Source organism: Rhineura floridana, chromosome 8, assembly GCF_030035675.1.
Source record: "Rhineura floridana isolate rRhiFlo1 chromosome 8, rRhiFlo1.hap2, whole genome shotgun sequence".
In the NCBI taxonomy this organism is placed as follows: Eukaryota; Metazoa; Chordata; class Lepidosauria; order Squamata; family Rhineuridae; genus Rhineura; species Rhineura floridana.
Window position 1 is genome coordinate 27,002,319 of NC_084487.1, and position 12,681 is coordinate 27,014,999.

The window sequence follows — 12,681 nt, forward strand, 5'->3', positions numbered from 1 at the left end:
CGATAGACCATCGTGAGACACGTGAAGCGAGACCTCTCAGACTTTGCAAAGTTCTGGTATATGTTGCCTGCATCTCCAAGTCCTGTATCATCCTGCTTGGCTCAGCAGAGTGGCAGGCGTGCACCTTGCCAGTGCTAATTGAAATTTATCAAAGGGTGGTTTTTGCAACCACTCGCTGCTCCAGGACTAAGGGAAGGTGGTGAACAGTGCTAGCAAAGGCATCAGCCCTCTGTGATGCTTCAAAATTAAATGTCAGTACATGAATATTAATGCTCAGAGGAAAGTTTTTATTTCTGTAGTACGTTGACCACTTCTCCAAAAACAATTCATCCTTTCCTTTTACTGTGGCAAATGTTAAGATGTTCATTTCTGAATTTACAATTCTAAATTGATATGTCTATACTCTCTCTCTCTCGTGTGTGTGTGTGTGGAAAGAGAGAAATCCTGACATCTCTCCTCCACACTCTAGCATGGTTACAGAGCTACAGAGTCTGTCTTGCATCTCAATGGCTCCTGTTAAGTTCTGTCGGAGAGGCTGCATTCTAGGGCATAGTTTCAGAGGCAAAATGTACTTCTCACTCCAGGAACTGGATTTCTAGTGGCAGGTTTAGCCCGACTCCAGTGGGTATCCTTAAGTGCTGCACATGCTCCAATTAACCTTTCCCTTTTTCCTTTTTTTTTCCAAGCCAGGACATTCCCTATTTTTGCTTATCTTTTGTGTGAGTTGCCAACTGTGCCACTCTTCAGGCTTTAGAGTTCTCTGCTTTCTAGAAGTTGCTGCTCTGCAATGAAGGGGGTGGCCGGATATAGTGGTTTGGGGGCCCTTAGGAAAGGTGCTGTCAGTGGGTCCTTTCCTCCTCACTGCCGATGCCACTGCCCATTGATGTCCCCCTCTTGGATATAGAGGGCAAGGCATGGGGAGGTTCCTGCCCCTTCTCCTTTTGCTGGTTGCTCATTCGGAGTGAGACTCATTTGAGTAGATGGCAAAGAGGCGGAGCATAGCAGCTGTAGGCCCAGGAGACTTTCAGGATAAGCAGTGGGCCTGCAATAGGGCCGTGGCAGGTGCCCAGTCACACTGACTCCTGATGTGCACACTGTGCGCACATGTGCAGGAGCACTAAAGCACCATATAGTGCTCAGCCTGCCATTTTACATACTGGTGAATCTCCTTTTGATAGCAGATTGAAGGGCTATTTCTTTTTGTTTATTTAAAAGCATTTCTAAACTGCTTAATATTTAAAAATCTCTAACAAACCTACAACGTAAAACTACTGGGAGGAAGGGCAGGGTAAATTTTTTATTTTTATTGTTGTTATAAACAATATCATAAAAACAGAAATACAACATAACCAATTAAATGGGTTAAAATCATAAAAGCAGGAATTCGGTAATAACGTGGTCCAATCTTATGGGTCAGGGAAAGCCTGTGTAAAAAGATGCATCTTTACAAGATTTCTAAAGCAACTGATGGATAATGCTTCATGTATGGCAGAGAGAAGGACATTCCATAGCGGAGGGCAATGGCGTAAAATGCCTGTCACCATACTATGCTATTCTCTAGAGTGTGTGATGCCATGAGTAAGATTTCTCCCGATGATTTAAGTAATCTTACAGGTGATACGGGAGCAGGTTGTCTTTCAGGTTTTCAGACCACCATCCTATGTATCTGTAACAATTTTTTTATTTTATTTTATTAGATTTATATGCCACTCTTCCTCCCAGTAGGAGCCCTTTGAGCTGTTAATGTCTTTGAGCTGTTAACGTCTTCAACAAAACACCACCACCATTTTGGCTTTTGGAAGAGTGCAGGGCAGGCTGTGACAGAGTAAAAAAGACACGGTGTGCAGCATTTGGAGTAGAGCTTTCAGCAGTGTGTGATGGAGGGCAAAGGGCAGTTGCAGCCGGTGGCTCAAGGTCAATGGGGCAGTGGGATCCGCACCGGGTTTTAGTCGAAACTTTCAAGGAGCTGTCCAAGGTGAAGCACTTTCGACAGCTCCTTGAAAGTTCAGACTAAAACCCAGAGTGGATTCCACTGTCCCACTGACCTGGAACCACCAGCTGCCACTGAGAAAGGGGTGGCATAGTCGTCTTTGGTTAGAGAATGGGGGGGGGGAGAGAGGAAGAACTAATGTGTCTCTTTTCATCTGTGAAACTTTGAAGGGGACGTGTATCTTCCACTCTCCCATCTAAGTACTAAGTCCATTCCTATGGGGGTGGGTGGAGGAAACCTGTATATTTGGAGGGCAGTGTTGCAGTGGGGACAAATCCTGCCTTTCAGCCCTGCCCCTGAGTGGCCCAGCCACCAATAGGGGCTGCACAAAGAGGCTCCCTGAGATGGAGCAAGTCAATCCCAGACTGGATATGGCAGGGGCAATATGGTTTAGCCCTCCCACCCCTCTCAATCCAGGTGCCATGTTGGGGAGGCACCACTGTGGCCCTCCTCTAGTGTTCTGCCTGCGTAGGGCGCTTGTCAGGGAGGCAAGCCATGCTGTGCACTTGAGGAGCAGAGATGGCTTTAGGTTGTTTGTTGTTATGTGCCTTCAAGTCGATTATGACCTATGGGGACCCCATGAATCAGTGACCTCCAAGAACATCTGTCATGAACCACTCTGCTCAGATCTTGTAAGTTCAGGTCTGTGGTTTCCTTTACGGAATCAATCCATCTCATGTTTGGCCTTCCTCTTTTTCTACTCCCTTCTGTTTTTCCCAGCATTATGGTCTTTTCTAGTGAATCCTGTCTTCTCATGATGTGTCCAAAGTATCATAACTTCAGTTTCATCATTTTAGCTTCTAGTGACAGTTCTGGTAATTGGTTCTAACACCCAATTATTTGTCTTTTTCGCAGTCCATGGTATGCGAAGCTCTCCTCCAACACCACATTTCAAAGGAGTTGATTTTTCTCTTATCTGCCTTTTTCACTGTCCAACCTTCACATCCATACATAGAGATCGGGAATACCATGGTCTGAATGATCCTGACTTTGGTGTTCAGTGATACATCTTTGCCCTTGAGGACCTTTTCCTGTTCTCTCATTGGTGCCCTCCCCAGTCGTAGCCTTCTTCTGATTTCTTGACTATGGTCTCCATTTTGGTTAACGACTGTGCCAAGGTATTGATAATCCTTGACAAGTTCAATGTCCTCAATAGCTTTAGGTAGCACACCTCATTTCCTGGAAAAGGAGCAAGGAGCCCGTTGCCATTGCCTGCAGTGCTGATGGCTGCATTACGTGCATTTTGCAGGAGAAACTGAAGTACTTCCCGGTTTGCGTCGCTGCAAAAGTCCACCAGGAAGATGATGCAGAAGAAGGTCTTGGGAGCCTCCCCAGGAATGTTCGTTCTCTGAGCTCCCTGCTACTCTTCAACACCACTGAGAACCTGTAAGTGTTGCCCAGTGGTTGCTGCTCTTTGCGAGCTCTGAATGGACCTAAATAACCTGCTGTGAAGAACGGCGACCCCCTGCTCCACCACCAGCCCAGTAAGGTAGATCAGTAGCAATCAGTGGCCCGATCTCCTCCTCTCTCTTCTTGCCACCACCCACTTATTTCTCACCTAGGGCAAGGGATATGAGATTCCCACTGCCTTACAGTGGTCTACTTGGGGAGTCTCCTGCCTGGCAACTTTGGGCCATCACCCCTCCAGATCTCCCAGGCGCTTTAAACCAGTCGTGTAGCCCGAGTGGTCTAAGCAACATGGGGGACAAGCAGTCCTTGAGCATGTCCAGAAATCCAATCCACAGTGAGCGTGCACAGTCAAAAGGGAAATAAAACACTAAATGAGAATATTGGTCTAACCGACCCTACGCTAGGCAAACAAACCCAGCAATATGTACTCTTACAAGCACCTCTCATGGTGGTAGCCTCTGGAGCTGGTTGCAGAAAAAGAGACAAATCTTGGCAGCATTTCATTTTTAAGGGCTCTTGACCCAGGCAGTCTCTGACTGACAGGTGGCTCCGAGCCGCCAATCAGAGAAACTATGCGTGGCTGGGAAGGTATAGTTAACTCCTTTTTGGCAGTTAGGAGAGAAGGCTGCCACAGTGTTCATTACTGCCGGAGTGGTCCAGCTTTCCTGCTGGAGTGTATCGAATGCAAGATGTGACTTCTCCACTTGGACATGCTGGAGTCCTAAAGAGTTCCTTGGGGGGTATCTGAAAGGGACAGCTTAGGGCAAGGCAGAGCAGCTCCACACCTGCTGAAACTGGTTTATTTTATGCTAGTGCTAGAAACAGCGATGGGAAGGTTTGAATCCACCCACTTGAAGCCTAGTTTCCTTTCCTAGTCCCCTCTTCCTTGCCCAATGAGCCATTGGTCCTGTTATGAGGGTTCTCCATCCACCCATCCACCCAAATTCTCCAGGCTCCTTCCTCTTTTGTGTCTTGTGTGTCTCCTGGATGTTGTGCTTATCACATATTCACATGCCATCTGTGCCCTGGGGAGCAGTGAGCTCTTGGGGCAAGCGATTTGCCTTGCACAACAGTACGAAAAGTCAAAAAAGGAAGTGGGAGGATGGGTGGAGCTTGAGCAGGAGAGAAGAAATGCCAACAGGTTGGGCAGGTTTGTCTCTGCTCTTGTAGGTTCCCCCCTTTAACTTCTAGTACCCTCAAATCACAGTTTCTGCCCTCTCACTGTGCTAGGAAGAATACTTGTCCCCAGCCTGGGCCCTAATCTGTGCAATTTGATGCAGCTTTGCAGCCCAGCGGATTACATGTGGGCATTTTATGCCTTTGTCTCTGCTGTGGCCTCCTTGGGCAAGTTGGACTCTTTTAACCTTGGTTTTTCATCAGTAAAAAGGGAATAATGGGGGTCCAGGAAGAGAGCATGAACTGTTTCCACTGTTGGGACCCAATATGTTTCTGAACACCAAATACTGGAAACCACAGGAGAGTGTTCTTGTGCTCAGGTCCTGCTTTTGGGCTGCCAACAGGAATGTGATTGACCTCTATGAAAACAGGATGCCGGACTAGATTGGCCACTAGCCTGATCCAGAAGGCCTTTTTTTATGTCCTTAAAATAAATGTTAAGGAAGAGAAGATAGAGATGCATTTCAAATCTTCCTTTGACTCTGAGCCATTGCCTGTCTCTTCAAGGTTGCTGTTGTTTTTGAAATTCCGTCTTTTCTTTTTCATTCCCCCCCCATCCCTTTTTTGCTAGCCATCCAGCAATAAATATGGGGTAGAGCTGCTGTCAAGTTGCTGTGGGGGAGATTTGTGTGGGTTCAGGTTTTCCCCAGCATTTTTGGCTACCACTACCTCAAGGTGGTAAAATCCTGATAATGGGGACAGGGCTCCACTTTGATTTTAGCGTGGCCCCACATTCCTGCCTGTGTGAGCCTTTCTTGGTCTGGTTGAGACAGACTGATTTTCTCCTCCTCCTTTTCCTGCCCAGTTACAAGAAGTATGTTTTCCTCGATCCTCTGGCTGGAGCAGTAACCAAGATCCATGTGGCTCTGGCAACAGACACAGAGGAGAAGCTCTTTGATGCGCCCCTCTCGATAACCAAGAGAGGACAGCTGGATAAGCAGGTGAGCTATTCCTGGGGGGCAGGGGGAGGCAGCAGAGCCAGGGAAGGTTTCAGTTTATTAAATTTGTACATCATTTCCCACAAAGAAAGTCCTAAAGCAATTTGAACTACAGGGGAAAAAATACCATAATGAAATCATGTAAATGTGGTTAAAAACAGATAGTTGTATCATTGGTGCTGCCCAAATGCCCAGGGACTTTGCCTGATGCTGAAATGATGACAAGGCTGGCACCAGGCAGACCTCCGCAGGGAGAGCATTCCATATATGGGAGGGAGGAAGAGGGGGGCTATCACAGAGAAGGCCCATTTTCTTGTCACCGCTCTCCGGACCTCCCTGTGAGGTGGCACACAAAGAAGGGCTCAGATGATGATCACAGGGTCCAGGCAGGTTCATAGGGGGAAAGTTGGTCCTTTAGATATAGGGGGAAAAGATAGATACCCATACCTTCCTGGGCTCTAAGTGTTGGTGCTGAGGGTGTCCTGGGGAACTCATCCTCTCAAAGAGATCATTTCCTGCCCCACACTTTTCTGAAAGACAAGTTGTTTGCCTGAACGATTTAGAGCAAGAAAGGTCACTCTTGACCTTTCCAAGAATACAGTGAGGGCCATCAGCATGTACATTAAAACAACAGCAACACACTCAGTGTGTATTTTTCCAGGTGCAGAGAAGAGAGCGGCTCTCCTTTCGTTCCCTCCAAGCCCCTTTCCCCCACTTTGCACCTGGCTGGCCTATTGGGCAAGGAAAAAAACACTTGCAGTTAACCACAATTAATGGTCCTGTGGCATTCTTCTCTTTTTGTGTATTATTTCAGGTGGCTGAAAATTACTTCTATGTGCCCAATCTAGGGCAGGTGCCTGAGATAGACGTGCCTTCCTATCTGCCTGACCTGCCTGGCATTGCTGCTGATCTCATGTACAGTGCTGACCTTGGGCCTGGCATTGCGCCTTCTGCTCTTGGCACTGCTATACCAGAGCTACCCACCTTCAACACAGAGTCTGCAGAGCCTTTACGGCAAGGTATTCCTTCTGCCTTTTCCTGCGCAGTGGGGAAGGCCAAGGGGAATGCGGAAAAAACCCAGACATGTATACAGCTCATGTCCCTTTATTTGCAAGTCTGCTGTCTGTGTGAGCAAGTGACTCCTGCCTCCTTTCCCCCACCCATTTGAATACGACAACAGAGGGAATTTTGCCATTGGAAGTAGAATCCTGTGGAAAGGTCTGCTCACTTTCTATGTTAGTGGTTGTTGAGGTGTGGGAGGAAGAGCATACTAATGTGAACTCTTGTTAGCTTTTAATTCTGAGCCCACAAGCAGCAGGTCAGAAAGGGCTTGGTCTGTATCGGGCCTTGTGCTTTATAACTTCCTCTCATCAGGAGAGGGGTGAATGAATGGCCTGCCAGGTTTGCAGACTTCTAATCCATTTCAAGTAGGAAGTGATACCTCTTAACATCTGTACTCCTAGCTTAAATAACTAGACCCAGGACATCTCTGTTTCTTTTATGGTTCTTGAGAACATCTGGAAATAGTGATTTGGGGGTGACTGGTGGCAGCCCTCTTGTTTCTTAGGTGGCTTAGTCTTATTTATTTTTTATAATCCACACTTTTATAGAAGTATATCAAGATGGTATATGATGTATAAAAATAAAATCAGTGCTGGTGTGTGTCTGATTTGGCTGTAGACAAAGCCAGACGATTTCCTTCTGTGAGTTATTTTCCATACATGTGGTATTACATTTTTGTTGAAGCGTGGGGGTGCAAATAGTTCATTGTGGTATTGTTGCCTTAAGGCTTGCAGAACAGAGAACTCAGAGCATCCAGGGTAGGACTGGGGACCCTGTGGCCCACCAGATGTTGTTGGCTCCCATCAGCCCCAGCTAGCATGGCGCAATGGGCCCTATCCCTCATCTAGGAGAGGGCTAGTGATGAGGAAAGAGGGCTAGCATTTTCTGTACATTTTTATTCTATGAATCTTAACACTCCCGACCCCCTTTTCCAGATCTTCAGGAGGGTGCAGCCCCACCGCTGCCACCTCCCCCTCCTCCACCACCACCACCTGAAATGCCAGCGAGTGCCCTGCCACCACCCCCTCCTCCCCAGGCCCCACTCCTGTCCGAGTCTCAAGTGAACCAAGAGAGAAGCAGTGCAGTGTCATCAGGTAAGGCCGAAAGATTGTGGCCGGGAATTATTATTTGGAGAATTTCATAACACCTTGGTATGGTACGTTCACGTGCATGGTCTACTTGTAACCCTTACCAGAGGGATGGCTAACGTGAGGCCCTCCAGACGTTGCTAAGCAATGACTCCCATCAGCCACAGCCAGCCTGGCCAGTGGTCAGGGATGATGGGAACTGCAGTCCAGCAACATCACAAGGGCCACAGGTTAGCTATCCTTGTGGCCCTTGTGATGTTGCTGGACTCCAACTCTCATCATCCCTGACCATTGGCCAGGCTGGCTGTGGCTGATGGGACTTGGAGCCTAACAAACTCTGGAAGGGCCCAGGTTCCCCATCCCTGCTCTAACGGAAGCCACTGTTATTTTCCCACCCACGTATATTACAGAGGAGAGGCTGAAAGAGAGAATGGCTTGCCTAAGGCTGCTTAGCAAACTCATGGCAGAGGTGAGATTTAAACTGAGGACTTCCTGATTTGCAGCTCAGTCTCTTTAGCCACTACGCCACACCAGGGTTTGTTGGTTTGTTGTTTAAAGGAACTCTTCTCAGAGCTTGTCCTTCTGAAAAGAACACCAGAGTACCCTGAGATCATCTCGATCAGTCCCCCCTGTGATTTGCACCCAGCAGTTGACAGCTGGGGGCGCATCATGACACCCCTCAACATGGAGGTTCCATTTAGCTATTGTGACCTATACCTTTGTGACCATCACCACACCCAAACAGACACAGTAGCCAGATGGTCACTTCCTTCATCTTCATTTCCTTCCGGAAACCAAAAGGATGAGAGGAGGAGAAAGACCTTGGGAAAGGTGGGGGGGGGAATGAAATATGAGGCTCACAGAGGCAGACCACAAGCATTCCAAAGCTGCCAGGATATAAAACAGCAGAGCTCTTTAGATTGGCATTTTGTCGCATCTTTTTGACTGTACCCTTCGGCATCTGGTCCCAAAGCCAGTTCAGGCATGGGATTACTGATGGGTAACGCTGCAGATACCGTTTTTCTCTCCCTGCAGCTGCTGTCCAGGGCCCCCCGAAGGAAGTTGTGAACCCGTCAAGCGGCCGGGCCACCCTGCTAGAGTCCATCCGCCAGGCTGGCGGCATCGGGAAGGCCAAGCTCCGTAGCGTCAAAGAGCGGAAGCTGGAAAAGAAAAAGCAGAAGGAGCAAGAACAAGGTGCTGCCTGCCTGCCTGCCCCGCTTCCCCAGCTAGACCTGCTGGATTGCTCTCTTGGGCGTGCCGTACAAGATCGAAGACGGCAAAGCCTAAGCGCTCACTCAGCCAGCCAAGCCACCGATGAGTAAACATAGTGCTGACGGGGCCGCGACCCCACCTGGACCCTGCATTTACTGAGCACAGACGACATTCAGTCCCCAGCGGCCACAATAAATTAGTGCCTTGCCTTAGGAATGTTTTGGCTGCTGTTGGAAAGGTTGCTGTGGGCAACCTTCTGTTGAGAAAGCATGAAGGTGGCTTCGAAGGAGTTGCCTCTTCAAGACGTGACTTGGCCCTTCCTGAGCCCTCTTTGCTCCCTCCTCGTATTGTAACACAGCCGTACGATTCCTTAGGCTTGGGCCAGATAAACATAGGGGTGGCTGGCAGGGCTCATGGGGAGTGATGGGGCGGAAGGCCAGGAGACCAGCAGTGGCCGGGGGGGGGGGGAGGAGGAGGAGGACAGTGGCCAGCAGTGCTACCCTCTGGGCTAGTTGTCCAGTAAGGCAGCAGGCAGGTTGGCTGCGGGTGGACTGAGTTGGCGGGGCGGGGCCCTATTTGTCCGACTATAACCAGCTTCCAACATCTATGAACAGAGAGGGGAGGGGATGGTGCCTCCTCTGGCTGCCTGTTCCATCTCTGAGCCCGCTGGGCAACTCTGTGTGAATTCTTTATCTAATCCTTGGATGTCCAGGAGGTCCAGAAGTGGGAGAGCACAGTGCGGATCACTTGCCCTGCCACCCGTGGCCTCTTCGCTCCAACGGGCTTATCCAAAAGCCTCAGGTGTTCCAAGAACTGATTTGGATTTCAAGCTGCTCTGTTCTTCAGGTTTGCTTGGTTGGTTTTTAAATCCCACACAAAAATATCAACTGAGATTGGACACAACAGATGGTTTCCCCAAATGACCGTTAAAGGCTTACCCTGCAAGCAGCGCAAATACAAGGGCTGTGTACACACCATGCATTCAATGCCTGCCATCCCCCCCCCCAAAGAATCCTGGGAGCTGTAGTTTGTTAAGGGTGCTGGAAAATGTAGCTCTGTGAGAGGTAAACTACAGTGCCCAGGATTCTGCAGGCGCACGTGTGCCACGTGTGGATTTGGGAGCTTGAAAGAGAGTGGTGCCCACTAGCAGATGGAGAAACTCACTGTAATGGATGAGGATAGTCAAGATGGAGGAAAACTTCAATAAATAATAATAATCTTGTCATAGAAGCATACCCACAGCCCTGCCCATAATATTTTGTGTACTTCAGATTGTCTGCTTACAAAGCAGCAAAGGTAGGAAAAGCTCACCAAGTTTTGTTTTTTTTAAACGAAGCTGGTGAATTACTGTATATTTGCTGGCCCACTCCTGATATTCTCTGCATTCAGCATCTTTCTTGTCTGATTTTGTGTTTATGCTTTTGTTTTCTCCAGTGGGAGCCACAGGGAAGGGTGGAGACCTCATGTCAGATCTGTTCAACAAACTGGTTCTCCGGCGCAAAGGTACATTAAGATGCAGCAAACTATTCCTCTCCAGGGTTTCAGCAAGGCAAAGGCTGGGATGATCTCTTGTTGGCAGAAAGCATGACTCTTTTCTCGCAGTTGATCAAGAGGTTCAGAGCCAAGTTACCCATTATGCAGATATTTAATTAAGAACCCCTCAACCCTTAAAAAACTTAAAAGCAGCAGTGTGTGAGATTCCTCATAAAGGGACAGGTATCATGGGAAATGCTGGACTAAATGGACCCTTGTGCTCTTTCTCTGTCTCATCCAGTAGGGTGACTTGTGTAATTACCATTTCCTGCAGTGCAAGTTCTGTCTACCTGATGGCTTGTCCTTAGAGACATTTGTTTGCTCCCCCCCAAAAAACATTAATTTGCATTCTCAAGTGTTCCAGACTAATCAGTCACTCAAAAAATATCAAGGAGCTTCTCAAGTGTTCAGTATGAATTCAGCTGCTCCTCTGGCTGCTAACTCTTTCTCTTCCCCAAGGTTTAAGGCCCTTCTGGCGAGAGGAAAATTAGCAGAGAGGGCATGGTAGCACAGGGGCAAGGGGCAGGCCCCAGTTTGAGTGGAGCCCTGCTCAAAAGATGGCTTGATCTGCCTCAAATCGAGGCTGGCCTGTTACAGCTAGGTAGGTAGGTAGGTTGGTTGGTGAGGGGTGAATGTTGCATTTCAAGCCACCACCACCCTACTTTGAATACCCGCCCAATCTCTAGGCTTATCTGCGCAAGAAAGATCTTCACGCTTTTCCTAAAAGATGGGCAGAGTTTGCTAACTCAGGCATAGCTAGAGGACTTTAGTAGTGGCTGCTCAACAATGGTAGGGCTCATCTCTCATCTCCCCCCCTCCCCCCCCCCCCACAAAAAGATAAAAAGCTTCACGGAGAGCTGGAATAGTTAAAAGGCTGCTCTTGGAACAGGTTACAGTGCTAAAGTGTACCAAAAATAGGAGACCTTAGATGAGGCTTCTCCAAGCGTATGCCCCCCCCCAATGTTTTGGACTACAACTCCTGTCAGCTCCAGCCAGCACAGGTTGGGGAAGGCTGTCTTAGATGCTGCGCTGTCACAATTTATGTGCCATTGGTTTCCTGAGCCACAGGCAGCATATAGGTGGTGCGGCAGGGTGGAACTGAAGGAATGTTTCTTCCTCATAGTTCACTCCTAGATCCATATCAGACTTGCAGCGTGATCTGTAGCCACCAACCAAGAGAAGCAAACCATGAAACTCACTGCAACAGGGTGAGATTCTGTATATAGCAAAATGGGGGTTGCTGGGAGAGAGATGTCACTCCTGCCTGCTTTCTGCTGACTTTGTTGTGCTGGTTGTAGACATGCTTGAGTTCTTGAGGTCCCAAGAAGGAAGTGCTGGGCTATTGCAAACAGGATTGGGACCACCCCTTCACCTTGCTAAGACTCAGTGAGATGGCAAAATAACTTTGCTTCAAGATTAGGTCCCAACTTGACAGTGGTGCCCTGTTTACCAAGGCCAGCGCCAGGCACGACTGGCCCTTGGGCACCAGCATGTCCCAGGCCTGTGGCACCTGCCCGCAGATCCCATCTACCTTTCCTGTTGCTGTGAATACCATGCACACTATGCACGCGTGCCTACCATCAGCCGAGATGGCAACAGGAATGTCAGCCTCTTAGGGAAACCCACCACCACCATCTTGGTTGATACTCCCAATGTGCCAAATGGCGCCTTTGGCCACATCTTGGATACTATCCCACCTCAGCTGCCCCCACAACCAGTCCAGCATGTTCATGCAGCACACACGACATTCACAGTGATGGAAGAGGAAGGTGAGGCATGTGTGCAGGCTTATTGAAGCCCACACTATCTGTATGGGGGATGCCTGGGATCTCCCTCTCCTTGATCCACAGCAGGGTCAGGAGCTGCCTCTGTTGATCACAGAATGGGAGCTCTACCCTCCCACTCTAAGTAGGGGCCCTTCAGGGGGGCCTCAGCCAGGGCCCAACCTGGCCACCCTCTGGTGTCCGCTCTACTGATTACCACAGGGCAGACTCCTCCCTTTAAGACAGCAATGGGGAACCTGAAAGCCCTCCAGATGCTGTTGGACTCCAACGCGCATAATCCCCGACCATTGAACATGTTAGCTGGGGCTGATGGGAAGTGTAGTACAACAGCTAGAGGCCCACAGGTTCCCCTTCCCTGCCTTAAGCCTTCCTTCCCTGGCAGCGGCACAACTGTACAGCAGGCTTTTCAGTTAATGTTTTGATTGCTGGGCTAGTCGGCTGCAACTCTTCCACCAGTTCCCCTTGCCCATCTAAATCTCAGCTGCACA

General features: G+C 48.9%; 1 protein-coding gene across 6 annotated transcripts in view; it reads left to right on the top strand.

The window, feature by feature from the left end:
* Positions 1-12,681, top strand: part of LOC133390309 (WASH complex subunit 1-like) — a 96,466-nt gene that overhangs the window by 82,959 nt on the left and 826 nt on the right. For 2 of the 6 annotated variants that reach the window (XM_061638671.1, XM_061638673.1), the window contains exons 5-11: positions 3,240-3,376; positions 5,382-5,517; positions 6,329-6,533; positions 7,512-7,670; positions 8,700-8,858; positions 9,589-9,722; positions 10,311-10,379. In XM_061638671.1, the coding sequence (XP_061494655.1) occupies positions 3,240-3,376; positions 5,382-5,517; positions 6,329-6,533; positions 7,512-7,670; positions 8,700-8,858; positions 9,589-9,722; positions 10,311-10,379 (999 nt within the window). Of the gene's footprint in view, positions 1-3,239; positions 3,377-5,381; positions 5,518-6,328; positions 6,534-7,511; positions 7,671-8,699; positions 8,859-9,588; positions 9,723-10,310; positions 10,380-11,532; positions 11,628-12,681 lie in introns of those variants that run through there. The other 4 variants (XM_061638674.1, XM_061638676.1, XM_061638675.1 and 1 more) reach the window with 4 other exon arrangements.